At 40.2% G+C, this 17,724-nt stretch overlaps 2 protein-coding genes across 4 annotated transcripts; one reads left to right on the plus strand and one right to left on the minus strand.

Moving 5' to 3' along the window:
• Positions 1 to 159: 159 nt before the first annotated feature.
• Positions 160 to 14,366, plus strand: LOC103994574 (phosphomevalonate kinase, peroxisomal). Of its 2 annotated transcripts, XM_009414943.3 has the most exons (10): positions 162 to 330; positions 482 to 632; positions 3,122 to 3,219; positions 8,238 to 8,350; positions 8,463 to 8,515; positions 8,743 to 9,141; positions 9,582 to 9,683; positions 10,020 to 10,247; positions 11,303 to 11,425; positions 13,894 to 14,366. In XM_009414943.3, exons 1-10 carry the CDS (start codon positions 323 to 325, stop codon positions 14,158 to 14,160), a joined length of 1,542 nt encoding a protein of 513 aa, XP_009413218.2. In that variant the 5' UTR covers positions 162 to 322; the 3' UTR covers positions 14,161 to 14,366. The 2 variants fall into 2 exon arrangements, with proteins under 2 accessions (XP_018686106.2, XP_009413218.2); XM_018830561.2 differs by lacking the exon at positions 9,582 to 9,683 and having other exon boundaries at positions 160 to 330.
• A 123-nt stretch (positions 14,367 to 14,489) lies between these two features.
• On the minus strand, positions 14,490 to 16,790 carry LOC135619272 (pentatricopeptide repeat-containing protein At1g31920-like). Of its 2 annotated transcripts, XM_065121138.1 has the most exons (2): positions 15,733 to 16,790; positions 14,490 to 15,627 (listed from the first exon to the last, which is right to left on the minus strand). In XM_065121138.1, exons 1-2 carry the CDS (start codon positions 16,447 to 16,449, stop codon positions 14,653 to 14,655), a joined length of 1,692 nt encoding a protein of 563 aa, XP_064977210.1. In that variant the 5' UTR covers positions 16,450 to 16,790; the 3' UTR covers positions 14,490 to 14,652. The 2 variants fall into 2 exon arrangements, with proteins under 2 accessions (XP_064977210.1, XP_064977209.1); XM_065121137.1 differs by having other exon boundaries at positions 14,490 to 16,790.
• Between the last annotated feature and the right edge of the window lie 934 nt (positions 16,791 to 17,724).

A 17,724-nucleotide genomic window follows, 5' to 3' on the forward strand; every position in this document is an offset into this window, starting at 1 on the left:
GCATGTGTCGTCGACATACGTCATCAACACCAGACCGGCTCATCTGACCCACCCGAATCTATCTATCTAACCCGGTCGGACCCAATCTAGACCGGGTCGGGTCCAGTCTCGTGAGTGACACAACGAACCCCTCACGACTGGCGGATGCGGCGTCCAAAGTACATGTACGGGAGGAGGGCCGGAGGAGTGCATCGCTCGCTGCGCACCGGTCCTGCGCAAAGCCGTGTCTGAGGTGCTCTCTCTGTCTCCGGTGAATAAAATCGCTGGTGTTCCCGTTCCTTCTTACGGCATTGGGGGTGGGTGCGACTCGTGAAGAGCGACGATGGAAGTGTGAGTTCCCCCGTCACGATCCGTTTGCTTCGATTTGCTTCGAAACGTTGCCCTTCTATTCCGAGAAAGGGTTTCTTGATGCGACGCAGTTTTGGGGTTTCTTCCCCTCATGTCGGTCGGGTCTCAGACTCCTCTTTTCTTGTTTGGATAGAGTTGTTTCGGCCCCCGGAAAGGTTCTGATCACTGGTGGATACCTGATTCTGGAGAGACCCAACGCGGGGCTCGTTCTCAGCACCACGGCCCGCTTCTATGCGATCGTCAGGCCTCTCTACAATGAGATCAAGCCCGAGAGCTGGGCGTGGGTCAGTGATTTCTTTTCCTTTAAACCTTCTGTGACGTTTCTTATGCGAACGAAAAGATTCGAGATTTTGGAGCAATGGAAAAATAGAATCTCGATCAGCGAGGAGTAACCTATTTGCTCGAACCATCGCAGGAGCTTTCTTATATTAATCAAACTGCAAAAAAGATAACCCAATGGTTGTTGTGACGACAATCTTTTGGATTTGTTGTTTCTGTTAGCTTCTTGTGGGCGTAATGAAATAGGGTAAATGCAAAGCGAGGAGTGCCCAAAGCCAGAGGCCTCTGAAAATAATGTCATTTCTATGATGAAGATGATGCATACCTGCGTCAGGGCCAGATTGAAACATGTTCTGGAAGGGTTTATATTTGTTCAGCAGCCCTTTGGTTTTGTCTAAGGCCCGACAGATAGACTAATTCCGAGCTCCTAACATGTCTGGGGTGAAGTTTGGATGAAAATTTATTTGCAATTGTGCTTTTTCGCTCCCCGAGGTGATCCTCTCGTTTCAATTGGTGATTATTGAAACATATTTATCAAAAATAAAAATGGAATAATTAATTTTAATGGTCAAGTAGATTTTTCATGTTGGCACATAAGACTGTTAAAATTCCCTAGTCCTAGCTGTGCAGATTTAAGATAGAAAATTTACCTTCCCCTTTGTATATGTGGAGAAAAATTATCACAAATGTAAAGAGCCAGATGATACAACATAACAACAACAAGCATAATGTCCCAACTATTCGGGTTAGCTGCATGAATGTTTTTCTTTTTTTATTTTTCTGCAAATGGCAAGTGGTGATGATGGGATTCGATCCTTGTACTTTGCTATCAAACAGTCAAAGTCTTAACTAGGCAGCTATCATTCTCATGTGGATATGCTTTTATTCAGCATTTTCTTTTTATTGTTCCTAGCAGCCTTCTTAGTTTTTCTTCTTTCTCTTCTTATATCACTAATATTGATCCAGATTATTTCACCACATCTATAAGTTTCCTTTGAACATGCACATACCATCTTAGACTCTTTGTCATTTATGTAAAGAACGATATGACACAATCTCAATAACTTAGATATTCTAGATTTATTTTTTCTTATTATGATCCCACTTGATATGATTACTGATCCAACAACGTGGTGGCCTAATAACATAAAACCCAATAAAATTGAAGCCCAAGTTAATATTGGCAAGTCCATTTAGTCCTATAAGCCATCACAACATCTCCCAATTTTGGTAAAAGATTAATTGGGGATGTCATAATTTTTCTATCTAAAGGCTTAGGGTGTGTTTGGGAACACATTTGAAATGTGTATTGAGAACCCAATACATATTTCAAGTGTGACTTGGTGTTTGATAAATTTTTGTTTTTAAGTCACAGTGGACCTAAATGCTGCAATGTAAATGCTCAAATGCTGATGCTACCTTAAGGTATTATAAGCATAGAGCATTTGCGGGATGCTAATGAATTTTTTTAAATTTTCCAATGTATCATATAACATTCTTTAAAATAATAAGATTACCACTATATTATAAAATTCCTAACCCTCATTTCCTCTCCCCTTCTATCGATTTCTGTCGTAGCCGACTCCTCTCACATGTCTTCTATATGGTAGAATTTTATTTATTTATTTTGAAAGGTTATTTTACATTCATTTACATGATTATATATTTTATTTATAATATATCTAAGCAGTACAATTTTTTTTTGTAAGATTACATACATTTATTTTTATTTTTACTTTTTAATTTAAAAAAAAATATGTATTCACTTTTGAATAAATATGAAAAATGTTAGAAGGATAAATTTGTCACGTAATATTTAATGGATTTTTAGAATATAATCTTACCAAAAAATACTTACGTTAATGCACATTTAAAATGCAGTCTTCATCAATTGTTTTCCAGATACTTAAGGTATTCCATAATTGCATATTCACTCAAATCTCTTTCTCCAAATGCCTATTAAAAATACGAATGTGTTTCCAAACGGACCCTTAATGTTCTCATATTGTACCCCATCACATAGCTAAGAATCATTTCATAGTAGGCAGCTAGGAGGCTCACAACTCAGCATTGTGGTGACTCCATGATTTGATAATTGATATACCTCTGACCTTTTCCCTGTGCAACTTTTTCCTGCTTGAGTTTGTACATGATTATTAAGTCCATTCTGAGATGATTTATGTTAAGAAGTGATTTGATAAAGTGCCAAAATGATTAAGCACAAAGTTACTTCCTTGCTTAGGTATCGGGATTGGTGGTGTCTAGTCTCTGTGCGTGAATATTTCACGTAACCGTGCATACCTTTGTGGTTTGATCTTCCTTTTTTTTTTTTTGAAATATTTGATGCCTTAATTGAAAAGAAACGAATATATCCTTCTTTCATGCTGTATTAAGCAGTGAAATAAATCTTATTGATTTCTGATGAAACTATTCATGTATTTTAATATTATGTACAACTTGTTGGGCTTATTTCACTGATCTATACTTGTTTCAGGCATGGACAGATGTTAAAGTAACATCTCCTCAGCTATCTAGAGAGTGCACATACAAATTATCACTTAAAAACTCAACCTTGGAATGCACCTCCTCAAGGCAAGTGCTTGATTGAATGCCTACTTTTTGTGATTGAACTCAATATATGTTCAGCAGTTGGCTTATGGTTTTGGGCAACTCATGAATTTACATTTATACATTTTATTGTATAATCATGCACATTGTCTTTTGCTGCTCAGGATCACCCTCCTAAACCAAAAGCCATATTGAGTTGCGGAGAAGCTGCAACTGAACTATAAAATATATGCTAAATTGTCTTAATATAAGGTGACAATGGAAAGGTGTTATGCGTGATTTTGACAAGGAACTTGGATATCCTGAATATAAGATTTGAAATTCTGTGGAATTGTTCATTGCAAGTGCAGCTTGCACCCTTCCAAGAATACTTTAGGCCTTGGAAGTCCCTTGATTTTTGCAAATGGAGGCATCTTTAGGCCAGTGTGACTTGGGATACAATCTTGTTAGTTATGTTAACTGATTCTTTGTCATTCATCTTTTCTTTTCGTCAGATATGGTCATTACTATTCTTGTGCTGGAAGAGCTTGTGACTTGTCCTGCATGTATTATTAGCCTTCTGAACAAAGATGCATTGTACATGAGTTTTTTTCCAAGCATATGGGAAAAAGCTCACCTGACTGATCATGGTAATAGCATTATAGACACCCTCCCACCACCCACCCATGCACATAGATGTACATAATGTTAATCTTATATTTATAAAATTTAAGGATAAAATCATTTGTATGTTATTTTGAAGAGAAATAACATACAAATGTATTTTTCTGACCACACGAGAGATTATACAGATAATATAATGTTATTTTGACATTGTTGATCTAAGAGCTTATTAGATTCAGTGATTTCAAAAGGCGCTCGAGCGAGGCGAGGCTCGAGCGCCTCGTTTAATGTCCAAGCGGCGTGTTTCAAAGAGGCGTCGCTTGGGCGCTCGCCCGAGCCTAGGCGTCAGGTGCTTCGGGCGAGCGTCCGGTTTAAACCAAGCGACTGAACCACTTTTTTAGGTCTGGTTTGGTCGCATTTGCGTTAGTTGGTTCGAAGCCTCCTCCTCGCGACTTTCCCCAACCCCAACAGCACTCGCGATTCTGCCACCGACATTTCCTCTCTGCTGTCGCTACTGTTGCCTCTGCCTTTCTCCGCTGTCGTTGCCATTGCTCTCTGCTGCCACTATCGCTGTCGCTGCCGCTACTCTCTGATGCTACTGTCGCTGTCTGTTGCTCTCCGTTATCGTTGCTACTTGTTAGAACCCTTGCAGATTCTAAACTTGGGGTTGATCTCTTTAGGGGATCGGCCTCCTTGGAACTCTATAGGGGTTCCTCCCTCCAAGTTGCTGCTCAAAGGTTGCAGAAAAGATTTATCCATTGCTTATGAAAAGAGGAGGAATACATGACTATTTATAGGACTTCTAAACCCTAACTCCTAATAAGACTCCTACTCAAAACTCCTACTTCTAACCAACTCATAATATAACTCCTACTCAAGACTCCTATTCCTTTACAACTCTTAATTCTTCTCTAAGAAACAACCTCCTAACCCTAGCCGGTCTCTTCACCTCTTTAATAGGGGTCGGCTTAGGTAGGTTTTACATAAATGTCCCTCTCAATTAGGACTCTCCAAGCTAGAGTCCTAACAGACCCGCCCTCTTCAAATCAGCCTTGTCCTCGAGGCTGATGATTCATGAATTTTGAGAATTTGATCTTCAAGTCATTATAGTTCTCCCAAGTGGTATCTTCTGTTGGTAGGTTCGCCCACTGTATTAGCACTTCATTAGTGGGTCGTCGTCGTCGAGTCACGATCCGTCGATCAAAAATGGCACTTGGCTGGGTCTGGAGTTCTCTTTGGGTAGTCATATTTGGTGGGTGGCTTTATGATGTCTCCAAGCACCTATTTACAACTTCCGTCTGGCTGTTGGTTTGTGGGTGATATGTCGTACTCCTTTTCAATTTAGTACCCTACATATGGAATAACTTTGTCCAAAATCTGCTCTTGAAGATACAAGTAGAATTTGTCAAAAGCACAATGCGTCCCTTATAACATAATTCTTTTGAGTCCCGATTGTAATGAGCCATGGAGCTTGGTACTTTCTCTAATTTTTTTATGATCTTACTTGTCTTCGAATCTTCTTGTCATTCCATCTTAATATCCTCAAGGAAGTCGCTGGTCGGAAGTGAAACGGCCGAAAATTCAGCTTGCTCAGGTAGCTGCAAAAGTGCATCTGCAACAATATTCTCTTTCCCCTTTCTGTAAGTTATTTCATAATCAAATCCAAGAAGTTTTGTTATCCATTTTTGCTGCTCGGGGGATGATATCTTTTGCTCCAAAAAGTACTTGAGGCTTTTATGATCGGTTTTAATTTGAAATCGTCGATTGATCGAGTAGGGTCTCCACCTCGTTGCTGCATGCACAATGGCGAGCATCTCCTTATCATATGTTGACATATTTTGATGGGAGGGAGATAATGCATTGCTAGTGTATGCGAGTGGTCGACCATCTTGCATGAGAATGGCTCCGATTCTGACTCCAGATGCGTCGGCCTCAATAATGAAGGGTTGGTTGAAATCTGGTAGTGCTAGCACCGGCGTCGTCATCATGGCTGCCTTAAGTTTGTCAAAGGCAGCGGAGGCTTTGTCCGACCATTGGAAGACATCTTTTTTCAGTAAGGAAGTAAGTGGTGCACTGATCTTTTCATAGTTTTTCATGAACTTGCGGTAGTAGCCTGTTTAACCCAGAAAGCCATGTAGCAATTTTATGTTCCTCGGGGTCGGCCAGTTTTGTATTGCTCCAATTTTGAAGGGGTCCATTACCACACCTTCCTCTGATATGATATGCCCAAGATATTCCACTTTCTGTTGGAGAAAGCAAAAATTCGTAGTGGTTGTTGTGTGTTCAAAAGGTGGTTTTCGGTATGTCTTCTTCGCACACTCGTATTTGATGATACCCGGATCAAAAGTCCAGCTTTGTGAAGATTTGTGCTCCCTTTCATCTAGCAATTCATCTATTATTGGAATAGGGTATTTGTCCTTGGCGGTTATGCCATTGATAGCTCGATAATCAACACACAATCGCCATGTTTCATCCTTCTTTCGTACGAGGAGCACCAGTGAAGAGTAGGGGCTGCAACTTGGCCGAATAACTCTATGTGGGTTAAGGCAACAATATGTGGCTGAAATTTTCTGCAGCACAGGTTTTCAAGTGTAGCAGATTGGACATAAAAGATCAGTGATTTATATTAAGAATTTTTTGACGAAACCAAAGGAAAATCCACTTTAGGAAGTGTCAAAGCTATCATAAAAATTTCAGAGAGATTTGGATAGAAAAAATGTTGTATCAAGATCAAACAAATAGTGCTGCGCGGCTGAAATTTTACAATGCAGATTTTCAAGTATAGCAAATTAGACGTAAAAGATCAATGGTTTATATTGAGAATTTTTTGACAAAACTAAAGGGAAATCTGCTGTTAGGAAGTGTCAAAGATGTCATAAAAATTTCGTAGAAATTTGGATAGAAAAAACACAGTAGCAAGATCAAACAGACAATACTATGCGGTTGGAATTCTGCAATGTATCTTTCGTCGTAGAGATGAAAACTTTGTGACGAAAAGTTTATGCAGCAATATAAGAACAATTTTTTTTTGGATTTTCGAATAAGGATAACTAAATTGCAACAGCAGTAAGGTAGGAAACCAGAACCTGTTGCAATTCACAGGGAGATCAAAGGATGATCCGCGGTGGTGGAGATGATGACAGAATTTGGCGACGATCTTTTAAGCAATTGTGGGAATTGCTTTGGGCGGTTGTGGAGGGCTGATGGATGGCTGTGGAAGGGCAGCGAGATGCCAAGAACGTTGCTCTGATACCAGGTGTTAGAACCCTTGCAGATTCTAAACTTGGGTTGATCTCTTTAGGGGATCGGCCTCCTTGGAACTCTATATGGGTTCCTCCCTCCAAGTTGTTGCTCAAAGGCTGCAGAAAAGATTTATCTATTGCTTATGAAAAGAGGAGGAATGCATGACTATTTATAGGGCTTCTAAACCCTAACTCCTAATAGGACTCATACTCAAGACTCATATTCCTTTACAACTCCTAATTTTTCTCTAAGAAACAACCTCCTAACCCTAGCCGACCTCTTCACCTCTTTAATAGGGGTCGGCTTAGGTAGGTTTTACATGAATGTCCCTCTCAATTAGGACTCTCCAAGCTAGAGTCCTAACACCACTGTTGCTACCTCTCTCTGCTGTCGCCCGTTGTTGCTGCCACTCTCTGCTACCGCCCGATGTCACTATCGCTGTCGTTGTCGTTGCCACCCGCTGTTGCTGCTCTCAAACAATAGCCTCCACTCCACGATTGAGTTCTCACCGTGACTCAGCTTCTCACCTCAGTCTCCTCACACTCTACTGTTAACAATAGAGAATATTTTAAGATATTAAAATATATTTTAATAATTTAAAATATATTTTTTTATATATTTTAATATTTTAGAGCATCTCGCTTCACTCGGGCGAGCACCTGGACGAGCACCTGGCGCCTCAGGTATTTTGGGACCCTGGCGTCTTTTGGCGCCTAACGCTTTTTTAAATCACTGATCAGATTCTGTTTTCATTGGCCTCGTTGAAGAACTTAGATCCACAAAGGCATTCTCTTGGCTAGAATATTTTTCGTTTGTACTGCCGCGCTGCATTGGCATCATAAACTGATCCATCAGAAAGTGGTATTAACCCAATGGAAACATTAGGCACGTCCAAAGTCATTCAAGAAGAGTGTCTCCATCCAGATTTGCAATCTTATTTATCATGTTTCTTGCTGGTTAATATTTGCTGATCAACATTATGTTTTTCTTTATAATTGACAAATTATTGGAAGAAGTCTTGCTGCCTCTTTTTGTACATCAAGCATAGGGTCAGCAGTTTTCCTTTTTTCTGTAATTCTTCAAATTGTTGATCATTACAGTTATCTGAATTGTCCTTTGTCCATCGTTCAAGAAAAGAACTTTTTTCTTCAACTGCATATTTAACATGATTGCTTTACTATTGTTGAAACTTCCAGAGATTTCACGAACCCTTTTGTGGAACAAGCCATTCAGTATGCCATAACTGCCTCCAAGGTGATACTTGTTGATGAGAGCAAGAAGGATAAATTACAAAGACTACTTCTACAAGGTAGTTTCATTGTATCATTTACATTTTCTTTTAGTTCCCCCACTTATACGTTCATTAATATTAATTATGCTCATATCTGCATTTGTATTTATATTTTCCATATTCAATGTAGGTCTTGATATTACAATATTAGGTGCCAATGATTTCTATTCTTATCGAAACCAGGTAATCATCCTTTTTTTTATACAAAAGCTTTCTTTGTTTGCATGTGCTGATTGTCATATTTCCTTGACACATGATTGTTATATTCTATTTACTGGTCTGCCTTGTAAGTTGCTATATTGCCATTTCGATGTTCAAGCCATAACTGTCAATCTTATTATGTCATGCTGTTTTACTTGATGACTGTTTAACAATTAAGAAAACTAAACTGTATCTCATTCTGTTATCAGATCGAAGCACACGGCTTACCTTTGACTACATATGCACTGGCTTCACTTCCTCCCTTTTCCTTGATTACATTTAATTCAGAAGCTCCTAATGGAGTGGCTACTGGAGAGAAATGCAAACCTGAGGTTGCAAAAACTGGACTTGGTTCATCAGCTGCAATGACTGCATCAGTTGTTGCAGCATTACTTCACTACCTTGGGGTTGTTAGCCTCCCATTATCAGAAAAAAGTTTGGGTCATGGGAATGCAGCTAATTCAGATCTTGATTTGGTACACATTATAGCTCAAAGTGCTCATTGTATAGCTCAAGGCAAAATTGGCAGTGGTTTTGACATCAGTGCTGCTGTCTATGGCAGTCAACAATATGTCAGATTTTCTCCTGCAGTTCTTTCCTCTGCTCAGGTTTCTTCACTATTGTGCCATCTTTCTTTCTAATTGATATAAATGTGGTTCCTATGTATAGCTGTTCCATATAAATTCTGTTTACTTGTTTGGAAACTTCTTGGTTCTGGGCATACTAGTTATATCATCACTCGAGCAGTTGCTAAAAACTTTAGTAGTATAAAAAGTAATTCTTGATTGTATGAGATCAATGTCTTTTATTCTGAGGAAGATGTAATTTGGATGTTCTACATATTTTTCCCTTAATGTGCTTAATTTTGCTTTTTTGTTGGTGTCTGCTGTTTGATCTAGATTACAAGATGAGACATAATTAAGGCACTAAGATGTTTTCAGCTTCTAAATCTTAATTGAAGATCAATTTATGTTGACAAAAAAGTCAGAACCTTAATTTATTGATAAAGAGATTTATTACTTAGAGTTATCTTATTATGAATTTACAGGTAACTGGAGAAAAGCATTTGCTGGATGTAGTCACTGATATTTTGCAAGCAAAATGGGATCATGACAAGTCTCATTTCTCCTTACCTCCACTTATGACCCTTGTAAGCCTACAACTTCCTTGACGCCTTCGACTAATCAACTATGTGACGTTTCCCAATTGATAAAAAGTCGTGATAAAATTTTTCTAGCATTCTTCCTTTGGGAATGTGCTTGGAAAGTTTTTTTTTTTTTTTTTCCACAATGATGAGTTGAAATGTCAAGGAGCAATATGTATTTTTAGCATATTTTTTATTGTACATCTTCATGTTAATTATGCTGGTTCCTTTGAGATTATCTTGTGAGTTAGGTTATTTTGTCCAAAGCTTCTTGATTTTCTCTGTATCTGTATTTTATTAGGCATTTTATGAACTTTTTATGTGGTTAAATTGTCATGTCAGCTACTAGGGGAACCTGGCACTGGAGGTTCATCTACCCCCTCGATGGTTGGCTCTGTGAAGCAGTGGCAAAAGTCTGATCCTCAGAAGTCCCAAGAAACATGGAAAAGAATTGCATCTGCCAATTCAATGCTTGAGGAGCAATTAAAAAATTTAAGCAAGCTAGCAGCGGATTACTGGGATGCATACAGCCATATTATCAGCAGCTGCAGCCGGCATGCCCATGGAATGGTATTTAGTAACTTCTTACATCGTGCATTCACTTGTTAAATGAAAACCAAATTAACAGAAAATGGTAACTGAAAAGAATGATGCATATCTTTTAACCCAATTCATGTAAATAGGAACCCTGCTTCTGTTCCTGAATGCAGAGTCTTCTAACATTTGATTTCTGGAAAAGAACAGTTAAGGAAGGAATAGTTAAAGACAAACATGTCCCAATTATGACAAATTAGCAGTTATGGTTGGAGCTCGATGATTTATTCATGGTATTAGAGTCAAGAAACCCAAGCAACCACAAGCTAGAGCATGATTAGTGCTGACCATGGGGCATTATGGTGCTGTGGTTCTGATTGGAGTTAGAAGTCTGACAAGGATGTCTTAAGAGCAAGGAGAACATGCAGATTTGTATTAGCATTGGAATTGGTGTTGCCATTTGCATGCATTTAATATCCATTAAATACATGTATGAAAGATTTTTTAATATTTATATGATCAACTAATAAAAATGAAAAACACTTTTATTTCTCAGTATATAACATTTTTATATTCATGACAAGTTTTAAATTTTATGTTTACTGACATCTTTTCCTATTTCTCTTTAGAATATAAGCCCTCAATCATTGAAATTTCTCTTTGGACACAAAGAAAAGCTTAAAGCTTGTAGATTTTTCCTGGAGATTTTTAATATTTTAATATTCATGGCAAGTTTGAAAATCTATGTTTTTCTTGTGTGAACATTTTTCCTGTTTCTTTCGAGAATATAGATTTCTGAATGTCATCTTGCATCTTAGATTTTTCTCTTTTATTCATAAATAATTTTCATATCCCTAAGAGATAGGCAATTTTTGGTCCAAAAAGATAGTATAAATTATATAAGATATTATAATCTTTTGGAGCATCAGAGTCAGTGCATCAATCTATTTGGTGAAGTGTTACTTGCTGTGAAATACATGTCAATTTTCTATGATTGTTGTGTTTTAATTATGTTTTCTACAGAATCTCTGTTACCTCTCTTTTTGTTTATGGTGAATCATCCTAATATAAAAGAACCTATACTTGTCCAGTGGATGCAGCTTGTTAATGATCAATATCAAGAATTTGTCGTCAAGTCATTGATAGGAGCAAGAAATGCTTTTCTAGAGATTAGGCTTCATATGCGAGAAATGGGCAAGGCAGCTGGTGTTCCTGTAAGTTTATTTTGTTCCAAGTCTCATTATGGGTTTTGTTCAGGACAAATCTTCTAGGTTTTTGTTATTATGTAGTTTATATTGGAGAATAAAACGACTTGATTACTTGTTAAGACAGTTTATTGCTAAGATATATGCTGCTACCTGCAGTAACTTGTGGAATGCAATTCAGATTTGTTCCAACTAGACAAGGCATGCCTGTGAGCTCTTAACAAGTTTGTTAAGGCTTACAGGATCTTGTGGAAGTTTGGTCCAGTGTCTAGAATATTCTGTATTCTGAGAGAGCTGTGCTCAGGCTGGACACGAAACGTTTCTGGTTGTAGAAACTAAAAACTCATTGCCTGTTGAGTTTCAGCCTGATAACATGATTTTAAGCTATTTTAGAATTTAAATTGATTGTCCTTTGCCTGCTTAATTCAAATGGTACTGTAGCATTTCATGAATGGTATCGAATGCCTGTCCAATTCAACTAGGTATCTTTTGATATAGATTAAGATGAGAAAAAATCGTTTAAGATTGTATGAGATCTTCAGATACAGTAATCAGAAGAGGTGAAATGATTAATATTAGTGGCACGAGAAAAAAATAGAAGAGCTAAAAGGACTTTAATAAAAACTATAAATAAAGATTTAAATACTTTAAACTTAACTAAATATACAACTTTTTACAAATCTTAGTGACGGCAAAAGATTTATGTAGCCGACCCCAGATAATTCGGATTTACGGCTTTGTTGTTGTTGTTGTTATTGTGTGACCTTTTTATGAATGATCTATCTTTTTACAAGGCAGACTTGATTCGTAAACTTATAATCAATGTTCTATGTAATGAATTAAATAGGCTCAGGAAGCAATTCTATATCTTAGGAAATTTTTTTGTGCTATAGAAAGTTCTGTATATATGCAATTACAAAGAAGAAGCTTTAAATTGCTCTCTTCGGTCAAGTGCATGTATCTCGGTAACAAAGACGTGCTAGATCACTCATCGTGGATCCTCATGTCTTAGGCCCCGCTGCACCTCTAAAGCTAGTTGGTTCTGACAGTATGAAAATTTATGTAAAGTCAGTTGAGAAGGCGATATGCCACTTAATGGGGAGATTATCTATCATCAGAACTGCACTCACAAAATCAGTTGATATTTGTGAACAAGTTCCTTTCCTATGATCCATATGTAACATACTTCGCTATTGAAGCATATCAAACAGTGATATCTACAAGTGTAAGCAACTTTTTGGAGAGGTCATATTTTTTTTGTTGGTCCAGAGTTCGCGGTGGTGGAGGAACCGGATCGGAAAAAAGAGGGATTTTAGTTGTAAGATCTCATTCAAAGAGAAAGATAGTTAATATTTGGAGTTTCTTTTTTTATCCTATACGGATGATCCGATCCACAAGGACCATGATTGGGAATTGTTTGATCGTCTTTCTCCGAGGAAGAAACAAAACATAATCAACTTGAATTTAGAACAGCTATTCGAAATCTTAGGGAAAGACTTGATTTGTTATCTCATGTCTGTTTTTCATGAAAAAAGACCAATCGAAGGGGAGGGTTTCTTCAAACAACAAGGAGCTGAGGCAACTATTCAGTCAAATGATATTGAGCATGTTTCCCATGTCTTCTCGAGAAACAAGTGGGGTATTTCTTTGCAAAATTGTGTTCAATTTCATATGTGGCAATTCCGCCGAGATCTCTTCGGTGGTTGGGGGAAGAATCAGCACGAATCGGATTTTTTGAGGACGTATCGAGAGAGAATTTGATTTGGTTAGACAATGTGTGGTTGGTAAACAAGGATCATTGTTCGGTTTTATATGATGTGAGGGTTGGTTCTGGTTAACTATTGTTTGACAATCACCCTTTCTTTTCGTCACATGGTTTTTATATTATGTGATCATTCTTTGGAATGCATGACAAAAGGAACTTGTATGAATTCTATAGAGTACCCATTGATGCAATTAAACTGTTATGTAATTATAGAATTTATGTTATTCTTGGCAGATTAGTTTAGATTAGCTCATAGTGGAGTCACTCGGACTTGAACACAGAAATTTTCCTTTTGGCTCTTGCAAGACCTGTTTGTGGTGTTATCTTCGATATGATCTTGTTCTTTTTTTCTTCCTGATCTTGTATGTCTGAGCAAAACACGTGATGCAATCTACTTGTAACCTTAAAACAAAATACCAAATAATTAACACCTCGACCCAAATAATAATAAACACCTAAACATTAGATGTTCTTGGTTTTGCAATAATGACTACAGCTAAGGTGTATTCTAAGAACAATTGCATCCAACGGATTCATGACACATTCTCTTGCTTGCATTAGAATATCATCGGTGATCATATTGTGGAGTTAGTCATTTGCATTTGTAAATGCTGGTACTTAGCAAATCGTAAGTTGTCAGTAAATTGTCCATCTTGTCCGGTCTCTTTAATGTAAGTATCGTGTCTTCATATTCTTTTTCTTAATTGTGTAGATCGAACCAGAATCACAAACCCGACTTCTGGATGCCACTATGAATTTGGATGGGGTTTTGTTGGCGGGGGTTCCTGGAGCAGGTGGTTTCGATGCAGTTTTTGCTATAATTCTTGGAGAAGCAAGCGATTCAGTAGGCAAAACTTGGAGCTCACATGGTGTTTTGCCCCTTTTGGTGAAAGAAGATCCACGTGGTGTGTCATTGGAAAGTGGTGACCCAAGAGTTAAACAAGTGTCAACTGCAGTTTCTGGATTGAGGCTTGTATGATCGAGTTGCCCTTATTATTGTTGAGGCATATCAATATTCCGAACAACATCTAAACATTGTTGTATTATTATTGTTATAGCATATATCAGAACCAGAGAGAGAGAGAGAGAGAGAGAGAGAGAGAGAGTAGTAGTAAAAGTATTCTGTCCGTGGAGGCCAGATTTTCTATGTTTGAGAAAAGTTTGTTTAGTATTTTTCCACCATCAGGGTAATATGGAGCAGTGGGTTTTTTTTACTGAAATCCCAAATTAACACCTTCATGTTGCAGCAGCAGCATACAGCAAGCAGCACGACTCATGAGGTAGAGAAAAAAGATTGCCAAAACAAAATAGCAAGGGTAATTTGTTTTGTCGTCATGTATAATTTAATTATCTAACTCGAGAGAGAGACATTATTGGTTAAGAAGAAGAGTCTTTTATTTTTTGTGTTTTCAGGAGAAGGAGTGGACGTCGACCGCTGCTCTGCTCTGCTGTGCTGCCTCCCGTGTTTCCTTCACCAGTGATCTCCACACGTGCATACCCCTTGCCTGAAGCAGTGGAATCGGTTTCGATCCCTGACCATGATCTCCCGCTCGAAGATTGTCGATACGAGTGCGGCGTAGGTATGGCATTCCTTCCCCATTCTCAGGTTGGTTATTATGCGGATCGGACTTCCCTGGCTCGTATTCAGCAGAGCGAAGGCGATGGCAAGCTTCTGACTCTCTGCACCACCAACCATCCGCCTCTTCTCTTCCGGTGTGTAACCCTCCAACCGCAGCTGCCACTCCATCTGATACGCCATCTCGTACACTTGACGCCTCTGCGGATGCCTCTTATCGTTTGAAACAAAGGTGTGCATCTTGCCCTTCACTTCTACCCTGCTGTATCCTGGGGCCTGCACCAGCCCTCGGTCCACCATTTCTCTTCTTGTCATCGCTGCGTCGCTCCATCTTTTAGCTTCGGCATACATGTTCGACAGATTTATGTAGTCTCCGCTGTTACGAGCATTCAACTCCTCGAGATTCCTACTGGCGCGCTCAGCCACCTCCAGCTCTCCGTGCGTCTTGCAGGCACTCAGCAGGCACCGCCAGGCCGCTTCCGTCTGCGCCGCCGGCATGCTCTCCATCAGCTCATATGCCTCTCTCAGCTTCCCGGCGCGGGCCATGAGGTCTATCACGCACCCGTAATGCTGAGGGCTGGGCGGGATGCGATGCTCGACCCTCATGCGATCGAAGCAGCGGAGCCCCTCATCGAGCAGCCCCGCATGACTGCAAGCACTCAGAACTCCGACATAGATGGCCTCGTCTGGTTCGTGGCCTCCGTGGAGCATGTCTGAGAAAACCTGCAGCGCTCTTTCGCCTTCCCCGTGCATCGCCAACCCTGAAATCACGACGCTGTACGCCCACGTGTTCTTCTCGGACATCGTCTCGAAGATGGCAATTCCTTTCTCGAGGCATCCGCAGCTGATGTACATATCGATCAACGAAGTCTGCACGACGACATTGAGTCCGGTAAACCTCCTGAGCAAGGAACAGTGGATGCTTCTCCCCGTACCATACGCGCCCAAATTCTTGGATGAGGAGAGGGCACTGACCATGGAGCTCTCGTCAGGCCGCAGGCCTTCTCTCGTCATCATCGCGAAGATCTCCAGGCATTTGCCCCACAACCCCATTCTGGTGTGAGCCGCCGTCAGGGCGCTCCAGGAGACGACGGTCCTGCAGGAGCCCATTTGCTCGAACGCCCTGCAAGATCGTTCGACCTCGCCGCACTTGCCGTACATGTTGATCAGACTGTTCTGGACGAAAACGTCGCACTGGAATCCATGCTTTGCTGCATGCCCGTGGATCTGCAATCCTTGTGCAAGAGCTGACAGCTGAGAACATGCCTTGAGCACCAACGGAAACGTGAAATTGTCCGGCTCCACGTCCCTCCGCAGCATTTCCGGGTAAAAGAGGAGTGCTCCCTGTGGATCACCGTGGACAAGCGAGCCTCTGATCATGGTGTTGAAATCGAACGTTCCGGGGTCGTCGAGCCCCAGGAAGATTGAGCGGGCGTAGTCCATGCTGCCCCATTCGGACAAGCTGCAGGCCAGAAGAAGATCCCCGGCGTGGCGGGGAACGCGATCCAGTCCGAGCTTAATGAACCGAGCATGGAGCTTTTTGAATTCTTCCATGGTTTTGACCTGGTGCGGTGGGGGGAGGCACGACAACTGCTCCCTCGGCCGATGTTCCGAAACATGGGATGCGGGGTTCCGTGATGGTGGTGGCGGGATGAACGGTTGGGTCTGATGAAGGGCTAAACCTCCTACCATTTTTAATCGTGAAATTGATGGATAGAGCGATTAACACAACGTGAGACCGCTACTCCTCTATCTATCGTGTCACAGAGCAGTTGCCCGAGTTTTGTGCAATGAAGGAGCCGCAGACATAACTGGTCATTCATCAACTTGGAAGAAGCTCTTCTAATTGATGGGCAAGTAAACAAGGCACACGATGGAGGACTTTGAAGCGGGAGAAGAAGCCACGCCAAGGGAGTGGGCCGTCATCTTCCCCGCGAGGGTGGAGGCTCGGCCATCCCCCGGCATTGACCATAAGGCAAAGAGCGGGGGGGGGGAGTTGGCTCCTATTTTCTGAGGCTCTCGACGCTTCGAGTCGTTTGTTGAGGGGGAACTCCTCCAGGTGGTGAAAATGAAACCGGATAAGGTTGGGGACGGGAGACAGATTAAGGCCCCACCCATCCATGCATCGCCGGCCAATCTCATTGGAGGATTGAGATCTTCAAGCTGATGTTTGTCGGATCCCCAGACCGATGATTGGGGTGCATAACCATCGTCCACCATCCAGTCGCCTTCCACAGTATCTCACCATTTTAGTCCCCTAATTCCATGCCCACGCATGCTACGTGCTAATATAATCCTACTAAATATTATCACGATTATATATATATATATATATATATATATATATATATATATATATATATATATATATATATATATATATATCTCTCTGCTTTACATTTCTTATATATCTATATATATATATATATAGATAACGAAGATTTGTTACTTCTGTCACAGTTGAGGCACCCGGTGGAATTCGGAAAGTTCACCGAGGCATATCCAGATCGTCTTCCAAGTTGGTGTTCGGGTGTCGGGTCGAGTCTCGCAGACCGGACGTCGAAGATCTGAATGCCCCCCAGTATCGTTACCGCTTCCCACTGCTGGCATGAACTACCTCCAAAATAATAATAATAATAATAATAATAATAATAATAATAATAATAATAATAATAATAATAATAATAATAATAATAATAATAATAATAAAACGCAGCAAAATCTTCCAACTTGCGTTAGCTTATTCTGACTTGCCGTGATCGGACCCTACCGCCGATGCGTCCGCAACATAATTAAGACCGATGTCGGAAGCAGTCGGGCATCATTAGAGATCGTTCGACGCCGGCCTTATGAAGTCCGATATCCCTTCTGGCATCGTCATTTGGCGCTCCTCGGTCAGCAGGTGCGAGAAATCCCATTGCTTTGCGTCGTCGATGTATCCGTTCGACGAAATGACATAAAAAAAAA

This window comes from Musa acuminata, chromosome BXJ2-8 (assembly GCF_036884655.1).
Source record: "Musa acuminata AAA Group cultivar baxijiao chromosome BXJ2-8, Cavendish_Baxijiao_AAA, whole genome shotgun sequence".
NCBI classification, from domain to species: domain Eukaryota; kingdom Viridiplantae; phylum Streptophyta; class Magnoliopsida; order Zingiberales; family Musaceae; genus Musa; species Musa acuminata.